The sequence below is a fragment of the Centroberyx affinis genome, unplaced genomic scaffold, assembly GCF_046629955.1.
Source record: "Centroberyx affinis isolate AG114_WGS23_722 - 3 ecotype Tasmania unplaced genomic scaffold, CSIRO-AGI_Caff_v1 ptg008327l_1, whole genome shotgun sequence".
NCBI lineage: Eukaryota > Metazoa > Chordata > Actinopteri > Beryciformes > Berycidae > Centroberyx > Centroberyx affinis.
This window is the reverse complement of record NW_027284140.1, coordinates 261,005-276,593: the sequence shown is the minus strand read 5'-3', so window position 1 is coordinate 276,593 and position 15,589 is coordinate 261,005. Positions and strand designations below refer to the sequence as shown.

Genomic DNA, 15,589 nt, shown 5'->3' with positions numbered 1-15,589 from the left:
ATATCATGTTGAATAAATCATAAATAATGTTTATACACTGAATGTACAAAATATTAGGGACATCTTCCTGATATTGAGTTGCACTTCTCTAACTCGTCTGCTTCTCTTTATCTACATCTCCTCCTTTGTGATTGGTATTGATTTAATAAGGGAAATCAATAAGGGTTAATGGCTTTTACCTGGATTCACCTCATCAGCGCACTTCATGAAAAAAAGTGAAGTATCCCTAATATTTTGTACATTCAGTGTATGTTCAACAGTCATATTTTATGTCTAAGTGTCCTTGAGCAAGACACTTGAACCTCTACCGACTCACTCACTGTAAGTTGCTGTGGATAAGAGCGTCACCTAAAAGTCTAAAATGTAAATCTAAACATAATATTGTGCGGAAAAGGCAATATCTTCACCTTCCTTATAAATCTGGTGCATTGTTGCGAATTCGGCTGTTTACTAAAGCAGGGTCCACTCCAGATTTTTGCGTCAATTCACCCTCAATTCAGAAAGTAAGCTGAAAACAGAACATTCATTTTTCTTTCTGCTAAATGCATTGTCATTTATTTGGGATTCCTGAATTGACTGAATTGAAAGTGAACTCACTCACACTACTCGTACAAACAGGAGGCTTTTTAAGCTCTGATTCCTAACCTGATAGAGAGGGAAACAACAACAAAAAAAACAAAAAAACATTACAGACCCCAGCATTCTGCGAGCTTCAGTAATCTCTGAAGTTTCTGAAACCCCCAGATTTGGGTTTCCGAAACCGAAACTCGTCCTAGTCCACGTCGGACGCGTCGTTGTCCGACAGGTGGTAGTTTGACCCTTTGACCCGGATGTACTCGACCTGCCGTCCCTCGTCTGAGTCGGTGGCGCCGCAGGAGCAAAGCTGGTTTTCGAACAGCGCCTCGATCTCCTCCAGACGCCGACCTTTGGTCTCCGGCAGGCAGCCGTAGGTGAAGAAGAAACCCAGCAGGGCCAGGCTGGAGTAGAGGAAGAAAGCACCTGGGAAGACAGAACAGGAGGAACACAGTGTCACTACGGACACTCACACACACACACACACACATACAGTTACATCTCACTTTGGCAAACCATTTTTTTTACTTCTTTATCATCAGTCGACCACTACTGTTGGCTTCTCGAAAGACACCGGGTGATTAGAACAAAAAATTTGAAAGCTTTCCTCAACTGCGTTCTCAATCAGTGAAAGAAAGCTGCAAAACAGACATTTACTTGAAAATGTCACAGATAATTACCTAAATGATTAAGAATGATTGATGCCAAATAATCTTTTTCCACACTGACTCTGCAATAGACATTTATTTATATGAAAATGTCACAGATTATTACTTTATCCAAGTGAGGGAATAAACTGATGACGGTATAACCAAAACATTTAGGTTCTCTAGTTGCACTTTTTATTCACTTCATGTATTAAATCCTTCTGTTGTTGCACCATAAGCCTCTCTTTGAACATTTTCCTTTTTCCTGACCATAATATGAACTTGTTTTTTTTTTTTTAAATGGCCAGTTGGAAAATCATACTTCATTCACATACAGAGATGCAGAGCAAAGAAGACCCAGGAATTATATTGGCTACTATAACAGTTTATTCTATTTTCCAGGGTCACACTCTTCAGAAGGAAGTTTGCCCGTTCGCATTTACAGATATTGAAAGCTGAAGGAAAAAGAGCCAGGGCGCTTGTGGTGACAGCAGATCCTCGGGGCGGCTAATATTGGCTGTTGACTTCCCATGATCTTCCTGTGGAGGCGTGCGAGTTGAAAAGTGAAAATGTTCTACCAAATTGAAATATTGCTTTCAGGCCGCCAGTCACAATACGGCAACCGTGGAGTCGAAGGGAAAACGCTCCTGTCGAGGTGACATTATAGCGGGTTAATAGGGCAAGGCAGTAACTACACACACACATACACACACACACACACAGAAACACACACACAGAAACATACAGATGTACACACAGAAATACAGTGACAGAGGTTTAATGAGTTTTCCTGACCACAGTGATCTCTATTTTCTCCTCGTCACAGCGGAATGACGTTCTTAAGTTACAAGTGAGTGCGCATAATGTAAGATCCGCCGACATGAAATGAAAAATTACATGCTTCCCCAAGAGTACGTCCACACCTGTTACAATTTCTATTACGGTTTCATTATGTTTCGTCTTTTATTATTACTTTAAATTCATTGTATCCAGGCTTTTACACCTGAAAAGGAGACATTGCTGTGAGTTGTGAGGGTGCTACCACTCTACGAACCAGTAATACCTTAAAATAAACTTACATTAATTCACCCCTTAATTTGTGCAAAATCCCCTAAAAAATTACTTAAGGGAGTTATTAGAGACCCATCAAAACCACTTTAAATACCCCTTCATGTTTGACTGCTTACTTTCTAATTTAATGTAAAATTCAGGGAGAGAGGAACTTTCCATTAATAACTCATTAATAACCCTGCAAAAACAGGCATGAAAAATCCCTTAATTTCTAGTGTCCAACCCATAAATAAATTCCTTAAAAACCCAAGATACTAACTAACTCACTTTTTTAATGGTTATTTTAATGGATAATTAATGTTTATGTAATGAGAAGGACATTGTAGGGATAAAATTAAGGGGTTTGGTTTTGTAGTGAAAATAAATTATAAATGGATGAACGATTCAAATCGATCATTAACCCTCCGCGTCTCAGGGCGTCTCCACAATCACCCTTAACGGATCGAAAGCCAGCGCCACGAAAGGTCAGTTCCTGCATTAGGGAGGAAGCCTGCTGTTGAGCCACAGAGACTGAGGAGGAACGGAGGAAGGACAGGAAAAAAAAAAAAAAAAAAAGGTTGGGAACCCCTCGGAGTATCGATCAGCTGGGCTTGACGGAAGGTGAGGATGAACACGCTGTTTTTTTTACCAGTTACATAAGATCAAGATGGCGAGCTGGATGATGCTTGACAGAATTGGATGATGGCCAATAATGTGGGCAGCAGCTGTGTTTGAGTTTTCATGTCTGATTAAAGTTACATGAGTCCAGTTTGGCTGCGTATACAAAAATGAAACGTAGGAAATGTACCAATGTTTGATTTATACATAGATTTTGAGGCATTAAAGAGTAAATCAGGACTAAATCATGTTTCCTGAGCTGTAAACATGGATATACGGCTTTTATATAGAGAATAGCATCAATCCTGTAATTAATTTAAACATTTTTTGAATTAAGGAGATGGAGATGGGTGATCTGTTGTCAGAGACACACAACCCCTTCGCTCTCGTTCCCCACCCCACTTTTTCAATTCTTACAAAATTGTGAATGAGGTGGAGACTGGTGAGTGAATTATTGCGTTCTTTATTGTGGGATTTCAAGTTTTCATCTAGTTTAGGGATATTCCAATTTGGAAAAACAATTACATACGGTCTGATTCTATTCAGAAAAGCAGATCGCATGTACAAATTTTACACAGGAATCTAATTCGACCAATATTTATTTGGATACTTATCCCGTAGTGAAATGTGCTTTCCTTCGACAAAGAAAAGTATCAAAAAAAAGTGTAAAAGCAGAATTCCCAACTGAGCTTTCTGTCCTGAGTCTCCCCTACTTTGTCTCCTTTTCTACTGACTTCTCTAAAAATAAAGAATCAAAATACTAAAGGTAAGTGGTCTTCCCAGCCTCCTTTCAAGGAAAAAAAAAAAAGAAGCGTACCGTAGTAGGTGAGGTACTGAGCCACGTGGAGGAAGGTGAGGGACACCAGGACGTTGAAGGTCCAGTTGACTCCGGCTGAACAGGCGTTTCCCGTGCTCCTCGCCCACAGAGGGTAGATCTCCGAGTTGATGGTCCACGGCATCGGACCCATTCCTGAGAGAGAGGGAGAGAGAGAATAAAGAAGTAGAGACAGAGACAGAGAAGTTTAAACAGACAGAGAGGTATGGTGTGCCTTTACACTTTTTGATTTTTGAGATCTGGTTCTAAATATTGGATTTTGTAAGATCACATTGCTGCATGTCCACACTTGGCCAGAAAATGGCTGTTATCTTCTGTGTCTTCTGTTGCAGTGTTTATCCAAAGCCGCAATATGCCACTTTTTCCACAATAAAATAACAGTAAATATACAGTCTGTGCCTGTCTGTGACTATGTGTGTTCATGCCAAAATTCACCCTTTCCCTGAAATTGGCTTTTCAGTGATATTTGGGATGTTTTTTGGCATGTACCATTTTCTGTGGGCGTGGCCAGCGGTGGAAATCAGTAAGAAACGAAGCAGCACCCGTTGAACATCATCATTGCTTTTTTTAAATTGCAGATCGGCTGCGATTTGCTGTCTGCTTCTTCAACACCTGTTGTGGCTTTATGTATGTCAGTTACTTCAGCCTCAGGCTGGATGTCGTTTCAAAGGAGACGGCTCATCAAGATGACTGACAAGTGTTGGGGTTATGAACTTCCCCGAATGAGAGGGAGGAGGGTGGGATCACTCACAATACACTCCACTGCCTCAGTGTGAAAAGCTGCATATTGTCGCTTTAAATATGTGTCTGCATGGCTGTTTCCCACTCTCCCTCTCATTGCCTGTACAAACACTGTGGCTGGATTGTGTTCAGAATACACAGAACTCTGATCTGCATATATCTGGAGTTGAAGATACTACAGCAATGTGAGCAAAATCTGTTTTTTCTGCAAGACCTTAATGCATCCTGGCATGATGGAATGATAAAAGTGACATTGATCAACCCTGAGAAACAGAGATGAGCTTAAACACACAGGTCAGTATAGTGGCTCTCAGACAGACAAACAGACACTGAGGTAGAGTCTCTCTTACCTGGGGCGAAGGCGGCCAGGTAGAGCACCAGGCCCAGTAGAACCAGCCAGGAGTAGGAGGTGGGACAGTAGTTGTAAGCCCAGTAGGTCTGCTCTCTCACCTGGCTGGAGTTGGAGCATCTGGAGGAGGGGAGGCACGTTCACAGACTCTTGATATGGAAACTCAGTTGTACTCAATTGATGCTGATAAATCTCCAGAGAGATGGCTGGGTTTCGTTTAAAAAAAAACCTCAGGATAGATACCAGTATTTCTTCTAATCCTCTCGTGCCAAAATGTCATTCCACCACAACTAAGCCCTCCTCCTAAACACACACACACACACACACACATACTGACACTGCATCCTGTGACTCACCTGCCCCATGCCGCCTGCTCGGTGGAGGCTGTATTGACTGGCACGCAGGAGGAGGTGGTGAGCGCCGAGCCGTTCTCACGGTAACAGAAACCACATCCAGGGTCCAGCATGCACGGCTCACACAGCCTGCAGACACACCACACACATTAACTGCACTCTCCCTTCATAGCTGCAATCATACTACATTGCAGTGCAGTGATAATACTAGATGTACGAAGATATTGAATGTATAGAGTGTTATCTATTACTGTCTATCATATCTAGCACTAGAAATAATGACCTGACAGACATCAGGTCGTTACTTCCTTGTGCCAAGATGGGACTGTGGGAAAAAAAAACAGGTTATTCATATTGTCTATGCACCAATGTCACCAAGACACATTCCTGTACATGTTTTGCTTAAACAGCTTGATTTCAGTAGAATATTGAATAATAATTTAAGAGTTTGCTGGGGTGTTTTAGCTTTTTTACTTAAAGCTGCAAGATGTTTATGTAAAAATCCACCCGTCTTATCAGCCTAAACCAGAAAGTTAGTTTGCAGCAAAGAAGAGTATCGCGATAATTGCGACCCTGTAGATTTGCCCGATTTGCCCAAATAAAACTCTGGTGTCGGGTATGGACACTACTAGAAAATTACGAATTGAAACTTCAGAATGAAATCCAAACTGTCTCCTAAACAGCAGCGAGTGAGCACTCTGTCCAGAAAGCGCTGGACTCACCAGCGTTAGATCCTTTGCAGTCTGTGTGCAGTTTGCTTACATCACATTACAGGATTACTGGGCATTGAGGCTCAAATTTTCCAAACAGCTTCCTCTTGCTGTTATTTGGAACCGCCGTCGTGTGAAGTTGCTGAGTGCAGCTTTAAATAAAAAGGATTTGTGTACATCCAGTGCGTAGTTTTGGCTCAACTGAGTGAAACGTCGGCTGATGAAGAACTTATGGTCGAAACACGCTGGCTCTAAGCCGTAATAATAAAGGCTTTTTAAGTTTCGAGCTTTTAGTCTTTTCCCTACTTAACTGGATTTAGAAAGCCTTGGACTTTTTGCATGCAGCTCAAGAGTTTACTTTTTTCTCACTGGAGGTTTTTTCAATCTTAGAGCTTCTATTTCAGTTTTCTGCTAGGGTTGCTGTTGTTGTATAATTTGATACCTGTTCACGTATCATGTTTAAAATTTAATACCACTTCTAAAACGATTCATTTTCTGATACCATTCTTTGACGAATAAAAGTACATCTCATTGTGTGCTACAGTCAATTATTTCCCTTTTATACAAGTTTTCTAAAGGAAAGTTGGAGTTCTGATTGTCAGAAAGCAACATTTTTAAGCTTTTGATTAGATACCTATGAAAGCAGTGACCATTCTCTTTTCATGCTTCTAAAATCTAAAATTACACCTGAGAGGAGACTAACATGGGTTACATGAGAACATTGAAACCTTGATCTATCAGTTTTCTTCTACAATGCCCTCTGTACAGAAAAGTGTGTCTTCCTCGGTGCAGGAAAAACATGATCCACACAAGAGGGATGAAAAGCCGACTTGTTCAACAAACCGTCTTCTCACAAGCGCAAAAATAGAACATGGGCATACAATATGTTTCATCGAGTTGGCTGTTTGCTTTGAACCTGATGAAACTCTATATATGAAACGTGTTTTGCTTCGATGTTCTATTTTTGCGCTCTGCAGCATCTTGGCCTCCCTGTGTGTGCGATGCAACTCGGTGAAATGATACACTGAGGTGAGCCAGACTAAAATAAAACCATACATTTTTTTTTTTTAATCTAAGGAAAGTTTGTTTGAGTGTGTTTTCAGGCAATACACTGAAAATAGATGGGAAGGTGAGGAGAGAGAAGGAACAGTTTTGTATTAATGGGGATTCAAATGCACAACATGGCACATTTTAAGACTTTCGTTCCAAAACAAGATATAAACCATCTGAAAAATGAGCACATTATGGGTTGTGGTGGGTCAGCCTGCCTTAAAGAGCTGCTAAGAATTTCATTATTATGAGTTTCAGTGGAGAGTTTTAGTGTCACATGATGGGTTTCAGAGACTTTTCCACCCTGACAAGAATACAATTCTGGGGAAAACACTGAATAATTGAACTGTTTTGCTCATATTTAAAACTTCAGTACAAAAAAAATCAATTTCAGCATCAGCCTTTGGGACTCATATCGGTCGAACCCTAATCTTAATGTAAGATTTTTGCTTACAAAATAGTCAGATTTTTGTCTTTTTGCAATGTAGACTGATGGATTCTGCAGATTCTGTATTTTTTTTTGTAATGAAACCCTTTGTTTACTGTCCAATCAGTAAATGGACAAACAGAGAGAGAATACATTGCCCAATCAATCCCCATACAAGGACAGGCAATCGATTCCCAGGCAAGTAAACTCATCGAGTCCCACTATGCGCACCTCGAGAGTGCTTCCTTAAATGGGACGTCCCATTCCGAATGAGTTCAAGTTCTGGGGGCTTGCGGCGGCTCAAAGTGTTTTTTATGATGCTGCTGTGGTCAACGAGGAGATGTGTGGGCTCACATGTAATAAAGTGAACTCAACGAAGCCACTACAGTGTGGTAAAAGCACTCGTCTCCTCAAATTACGTGTGTGTGTGTGTGTTTACGTGCATACGTGCCGGCGTGTGTTTCTGTGTGTGGGTGTCGGGGAGAGTGTCCATTAGGTGTTTTTGTTTGTTGTTATGATGAAAGACCGTCGTTACAGACAGGAGTTTGGTCTTGTGTCTGTGTAAGAGAGAGCAAATTAGGACACAGTGGCATCTAGCATAGAAATGTACCCAGGTCCTCTCTCTCTCTCTCTCTCTCTCTCTGTTGCTCTCTCTCTCCCTGCCCTTTGTTGCTAATGGAGACGCTTATTGAACGGAACTGAAGCTGGGTGAAAATGAAAACAAGATTAATTTAGTCCCGGGGTTTTCGGAGAGCATAAAAGTCATAAAGAAATGAACAAGTGTTACATTGTGTGTTACTTCTATGCAATTTTCATTATGGAGACTGTCTCCATCTGACAATTTCTTCAGTGTGATACAGTAGAGAGATACAGTATCGCACAAGTCAGAAGTAACACAAGATTAATTTTTGCGCCTTTCATAACTCAATATAATTCATAGCTCAAAGTGACGAAGTTCCATTAGCAGTGTTGGTTCCATCATTAGTGTTGGGAAGTGGAGCTGAATGAAGGGAGAGGACAAGAGTGGAGGGGAATAAAATGGAGTAGAAATCAGAGGAACAGAGAAAAACAAGGTTCCCAAGTGCTTGTTTGGTGATTTGAAGGACTCAAAATTGGCATGTTTTGGGGAGTAGAGGTGAGCACATCCAACCTATATTTAGGCCAGGTGCTGGACTGAAGAGTCATGAAAAGTGGTTGAAAAAGGATTATCTGCAGACTGGATTAGAGCTCTTTTCTTACTGTAATACTGTGCAACGCTTGGTCTTTGTTTTGCCTGATGAAGACCTTCGGGTCGAAATCCAGAGTGTGAATAATCCTTTTTGAACCAATGTTTTGCTGTTAAGACATAACATTGGTCGAAATTAGACATCACAGAGGCCTCATTTTTTACTCTTGATCTTTTCAAGTTAAGAAATCATAATGAAATTTGCCTTCTGTCTGAAAAGTGCTATATAAATAAAGTTTGTCTTGCCTTGCCTTTCCCATGATGGCTGAAAATGTTGCTCCTTTTGCACCAAACCCTCTATACGCTTTTGTATCACCTTTTGTGGTTGCCTGATTATCTGTTCCTGGGTCATATGAATAAAATATCTAAGACCAGAGTGCTGATCAGAGACCAGTTTGCCTTTTCTTTTAAGTGAAGGTGAGTTCCATGCGGTCATGACAGGTCTCTACTCTCTGCATCAGTACTTCTTTCCACAGACATCTGATCCAGATCTGACCTTCATGTAGACACTGCGTCGACAAGATTCATTCTTTGCTCCGCCACATTTCTCTCACTGTGCATTCTGTCAGCGGTTTTGATCCTGAGGCTGAGCAGCCTGCAGAAAGACGACGTGCAGATCTGTGTGAATTAACGTGTCCGAAAGAAAAACCCAGAGGTAAGCATACAGTACTCCGAGCCTGAAGCCCTGCGATAACTCCAGCACTAATATCCTATATAATAAGAGGGCTGTCTCCTCTGAATGGTCTTCAGCACTGAAGGCGCTGTCCTGCATGCTGAATTGATATTTTGACGGTGCAAAAAACGAAGAGAAGAGTTTGTGCAGTCAGGATTTTCTCTCTCATGTATAAAATCAAACTATCAAATCAAATTTCATGCTAACATCCCATTTTTGGCACGTCTGTAATATGAAATGACTTATTCAAACCTAAAATGCCATTATGTGTAAGAGCTCGCATCCATCAGCATATCTTCCAAAACCTTGGAGTCTCTGCTTTTATTTAAAACTGAAAGCTATCGATAAGAGCAAAATCTGCTCATTGCGTTTCATCACCTCTACATACGGTTTAAAGCAGTGGTTCTCAGCATGGGGTCTGGGGACCACCATGGGTACTTGAAAGAGTTCCAGGGGGTCCCTAGCAAATTGATGAATTGTTATTTAATTTACAAGAAGTTAACACAATTAGAGAATGTAGAAGAAAAGACTGTTTTGATCATAGTTTCTCTGTTATATCTCAACAATACAGTTAGTCATGGACTATCAATAAAACAATAAAACAAAAACAATACAAATATTCTCAGATTTGGGTCAGAGAGACTAAATCTCATCAAATGGGGGTCTGTGACTCTAATGTGGAATAAATTAGGGTCCTTGATATGAAAAAGGTTGAGAATGACTGGAATTGGTGACAAAACTGAAAAAGTGAACCATCCATACCAGATTTTATATGAAGCCCAGTGGAAAGGATGACTCAACGGCAGAAAGACCTTAAGGCCCCATACAGCTAAGAAGAATCTTTAAATCCTCTCTAATTCCTCGCGCATGGTGAAAGGTGTGTGATCGTTAATGCTGGAAGGTGTCTGATCATTAAATAAACATCTCACATATGGCCAGCTAAATCCTCAGAAAACACCTGAGCTTTGTGCTTTGTGACTCGTTCCCTATATAAACAAACTAAAGCTCTGTTTCCTTTACTTCCTTCTTTTTTTTGGGTGGCAGTTAGTGGTTTGAGTAACTTCAGAGCTGAAATCAAGGTTTGCCCTCTTGACTTATTTCCCATTTCAGTTTCAGGTCCTGTTGCGGTTTAAAACGGATTGTATTTGGATCCTAATGTCAGGATATGTGTAAATAACTGTGCTGTGAATGGCCTATACATTTTGTTTATGGTTAGTAATAAGCCAAGATGATGAATGCTCATTGTCTTTGTATCCATCCCTGCTGAAATAATGCTGGGAAAGCAGTTGGAAGTATAAATAGTGAGGGCAGGAATCTGTTTTATATTTATTTATGGATTTATCAGACAGGGTGTACAGAATATTGAGGGCAGGAATCTTAGTCTGAGGATAAGTATCCTGTTTGCATCCAATAGTATGCTTTTATATATTTATTATCTCCATTTTCCTGCTGTGTTAAACTGTCTGTATTTGTTATGTTATATGTTTTTTATGTAATGCTACCGGGTGACACCCAAATCCCCCCCCATGGGGATTAATAAAGTACATCTGTATCTGTATAAATGGTACTGTATGAGTGTGTACTCACTGGTACTTGGAGCAGGTGGAGTTGGCCATGGAGGGGTCTAGTGGGTGGAAGGTGACAGGAGGACTGTGCTGGGCGGACATCAGGAAACCGATGGCCAGCAGAGACAAGCTTAGACACGTACCTGGGAAAACAAAACATGCAACAATTAATGTTCAACACTAAATCCAATGCTGTTGATCCACACAAAACAGTTGGATCCCTTTGATATTTGCTGAATAAGATATAAAGAGAATTACATATCTATCTGGGAGAAAACAGCAGCCAACTGGCTCATTAAACTGTTAGAAACTCACTCACTTACTGACTCACTCACTTACCCTTCACTTCCGTAAGTCAAGGGATGCAATTACACTTTTGTGCAAGTGGAAATCCATTGAAATTGACTCTTAGGTTGTTATGCTGCAAGAGCAGACATGTTTCTATAATTTCTAAGTTTTTCCCTGTTATTTTTGTTCTCAAGATCAACAAAAATATGATCCTATGACACCATTGACTTGTATTACCTGGTTGATGGTTGAATATTTCACGGCAATGCAATTTACAGATGTTATCGGACTGCATTTTTCTTGATGTTGAGAACTCATAACTCATAATCATCAACAAAAAATGAGGGAAATTTTAGAAAATGTTAAGAAAGTTAAGGGTCACTTTTGCTGGATTTCCTTTTTAATTTAGAAATACCCTTTCTTCCATAATGAAAATGACCGTTGGGATCTTTCAGTTGCGGTGAACTCTTCCTCGTGTCTTCTTACCCATGATGCTGCCCAGGGTGAGTTTCCTGCGCCCCACTCGCTCCACCAGCCACACCCCCAGCAGGGTAAACAGGAAGTTGGTGAAGGCGGTGAGGCCGGCCAGCCAGATGGCCAGCCTGTCGTCCCGCACTCCTGACATCTGCAGGATGGTGGCGCTGTAGTACCTGTGGACACAGACAGACCAGGACTGAGTGGCCGTCTTTTTGTTTTGTTGAGTGTTTCTCAAATATTTTTCATGTTTGGGGGTCAGCAAGTTAATGACACTGTACTATTCAAGGACTGTTGACATCAAACAAAAACATTTCCAATCAAATAGTGGAGAATTTCCCTTTTCACATCACATAAAAAGCCTTAAGGACCACTCAGTAAGTGATGGGCACTCTGTTAGGTTTGACTGACAGACTCACTTAATAGTGCTACGTTAAGCATTTAAACATCAATAAATAATAACCACATTCATTTTGAGACCTTGCAATTACCATAAACAAACAAGACCAATGCAGAGAAGATCAGAATCATCTACCAGCCTCCACACTGCATTTTACAGCACAAAATGAAGAGGAACAGAGCGCTTTGAGAAAAAAACAACAACTGGGCTCTTAGGCTTGATTGCGATTTCTCTCTTAGGACTTTTCAGACCTGAGTCAAAGTTAAAGTTACCACTAACCCAGCAGCATCAACCAATCACAGCCTTTCTTCTTACCCGACTGCCCCTCCCCCAGTGAACCAACCGCAGCTTCTCTTCTCTTCTTCACCAATCACAGCCTCTCTACTTGAGTACCAGCCACTCAAGCAGAGTAGTTAGCCAATCAACCATAAATAGCAAAGAGTCTCTCACCAGTCTCTTTCATTGTCTCTCTCTCTCTCTTTCTCTCTCTCTGTGTAATTACACTGGCAACTCTGCCACCATGTTGCTCCACTTAGGCAGATTACCTCTAATCATCAGCAACAAGGCCGTAAACAGGTTCTCTGGTCTGGTGCTGGGCCGCGGTCAACAGGACAGACAATACAGACACCTGCATGGAGCCGTTTACAAGTTCAGTAATGATGTCAGGCGATTGAGATGGAGGGGAGACACAAATAAACACAGACAGGTACGCAAACGCACAACAATACACACAAAAACGTCCTACACAATGTACACACAGGCACAGGTTTGTACACGCAGGCACTTGCAGAGCCACAATCCGCAATCACACACACACACACACACAGACACACACACACCCCATGGCCAACTATGCCCATTTTGCAAGGATTCTATTTCAGGTGTCAGTACAGGTATCATGAAGCCAATATGGAGGGAAACACACACACACACACACACACACACAGATGTACGTACACTTTTGCACGCACACACATGCACACACACACAGGCTACACACAGGCTACAGTAGATAAGGACTCAAACTACCTGAGAGAATGCAAAACAACTATTCAAAGACAAATGCAAAGGAAGGAGTGTTTGCATATGTGTGTGTGTGTGTGTGTGTGTGTGTGTGAGATGGTGGTGGTGTGTGTGGTAGTAGTGGTGGTGGTGGTGGTGTGTGTGTGTGTGTGTGTGTGTGTGTGTGTGTGAGGAGGGTTGAGTAACATTCATTAAAGAAAAAGCTAAAATATAAAGTCTCCATTGTCTGCCTCACTGTGTCTCTGCAGGGAACCAGGGATTAGCATTCTGGTTTTCATCTCTTCAAAAGCATCTTTATCTCTCCACTCTCTTCCTCTCTCTTTCTCTCTCTCTCTCTTTCTCTCTCTTTCTCTCTCTCTCTCTCTTTCCCAAAACAAAGACATTCAAGTGAAGGATTTGCATAATAATACTTTGCTTTTCTGCTATGGTATCCAGTCAGGAAAATTAAAAGAAAAGAAAAAATCAGCCTAATAGAATAGAGAAGAGGGCATGAAATAATGTTTTAAAAGCTTCACCTACAGCAGCGCAAGTTGGACAGAAGGCGATATAAGCTGCAAAGTTACAGCCAGACAGATATACACCAGCAATAATACACACACACACACACACATATGCACGCAAACACATACACATCCAGGCACATGCATACAGACACACAAACACACACACATACAAACACACACACACAAATGAAATGAGAGGGTTTTGGAGCAGCAGCGGGAGTAAAAGCACTATTTCTGTTCTCAGCAGTAGAGCCTGCTGTGTTCCATCTCCAGCCCTGCATCTTACTGATTAGAGGGACACACACACACACACACACACACACACACTCCATCTTCTGACTAGAAACTACTGTGAATAACACAGCCCGCAGAAACAAAGTGATCATTTTTCGACCGCTGCGCCAAGAAGTGCATGGTGTTAAGTGTTAAAAGCATCTGAAGAAATGGCATCTCGGAGTTAAGGGAAGGAGCTTCAGCCCGTCTACTTCTCATGATAACGGTGATTTCTCCATCCTCTGCGGCCTTGTATAAATCCACGCAGTTGGATTTTATATCATATGTCCTCCTTTGTGGAGTGGTTGGGTTGTTATTCTCTCAGTAAAAGGTGCCAGGAGTGATGAGGAGTCGATGGGATTGGCTGTTAGGAGGAGGAGGAGGAGGAGGAGGAGGAGGAGGAGGAGGGAGGGGGGTTTGTTTGTATCGGCGAACATAAGGGAATGTCTCGGAGCAACACTTTGAGACAAATATAGCACGAGCATTCAAATCAGGCTGTTGTAATTCCATTTGTCTCCTTGCAGATCTGCAATAAGCACCGGCTTTGCTTAAGACTTTTTCCGCCCGGTGTGAAGAAAAACATCTTACAGTGTCAAAGGGAAAATACAGAGACAAACCAAAATTTTTAACACAGGGGAATAAGGGATTAATGCAAGAGCTACTGCTACAGCTCAGCAGTCTCATGGAAATCGCTCCCCAGACGATAATGGCACCGTGTTTTATGGCATGCAGAGGACGTTTTGGTATTGAGAGCGTTCCGCCTCGTTATTTACTTTTTGGCGTATCATTAAAATTCTTCACCGTGGCAAAACATTGTTAGTTTTTGGGAGTCGGCTCTTTTGTGCTTTTTACCGCTGACACTATTCAGTAAAAAAAACAACAAAAAACAAAAACAAGAATGATGTCTGCCGTGAATGACGGCCCGTCTGTTGCGTCTCCCTGTTGTTTGAAGGTGCACTTTGCTTTGTGAGTTGTTCAGTGTGTTTACACTCACTGAAGTCTGTTTTGTGTTGTTGAAGTCATAGAGATTTTTCATTTGTGCAGAAAGAAACGTAAACAGCCTGGCTGAACTTGAATTCTTGCTTCCCACCTCATTTTATGTATTTTTCCTGTTATTCCTTCTCAAATAAAGTAACTTTGAGCTCGAGCAAGGCACCATATAATTGATTACCACTTGATTACCACAATTATGGTGATGATAATGGTGATGATGATAATGATTCTTCTCCTTCTTCTTCTTCTTCTACTTCTTTTTACTACTGGTTCACTCCACATGCCCGTTTTCTTAAAGCAAAGTGACAGACACCACCTAATAAAAAAAAAAAAAGAACTCAAAAACGCCAAAGAAAATTCTTCTCACGGTGACACTTTGAGTTCTTCTGCGGCGCTCCGACCGGACCGGGTTCAGCTGTCACCCCAGATGGAAAGTGTCACGTCTCACTCTCAGACACCCCATCCTTGTCAACCACCGACACACAGCGTGGCGTGACAAGAAACACTCATAGGCAGTCAAGCGGGACTTGAGTGAGATAGACCTGTGAGATGGTCCCAGATGTCTGACGTCCGCACGTGTCCAAAAAATCTTTATTTTTGTTCAGACGTCGCTGCTTCAGCTCTCGCTTTTTAATTTTGACAATCTGACAAAATTAAAGTTTATTCTGCTGCAACCACTTCATTGGTTAGTAAGAGCGCCAGCAAATGCCTAAAATATGAATAAAAAATGCGCACAGCTTGACTTGGTGAACTGAATCGAGCAGACTTGTCGATGCTGCGACTGATTTTCAATCTTGTCATCAGCAGTGAACTTCAGTT

General features: G+C 41.5%; 1 protein-coding gene across 1 annotated transcript in view; it reads right to left on the bottom strand.

The window, feature by feature from the left end:
- Positions 1-661: 661 nt before the first annotated feature.
- The window catches only part of LOC139640095 (proton myo-inositol cotransporter-like), a 74,002-nt gene continuing 59,074 nt past the window's right edge, over positions 662-15,589 (bottom strand). Inside the window, exons 5-10 of the mRNA XM_071514262.1 lie at positions 11,591-11,754; positions 10,839-10,959; positions 5,170-5,295; positions 4,815-4,933; positions 3,706-3,858; positions 662-999 (exon numbers count right to left, since the gene is read on the bottom strand). Coding sequence (XP_071370363.1) covers positions 773-999; positions 3,706-3,858; positions 4,815-4,933; positions 5,170-5,295; positions 10,839-10,959; positions 11,591-11,754 — 910 coding nt within the window. The 3' untranslated portion in view covers positions 662-772. The remainder of the gene's footprint in view (positions 1,000-3,705; positions 3,859-4,814; positions 4,934-5,169; positions 5,296-10,838; positions 10,960-11,590; positions 11,755-15,589) is intronic.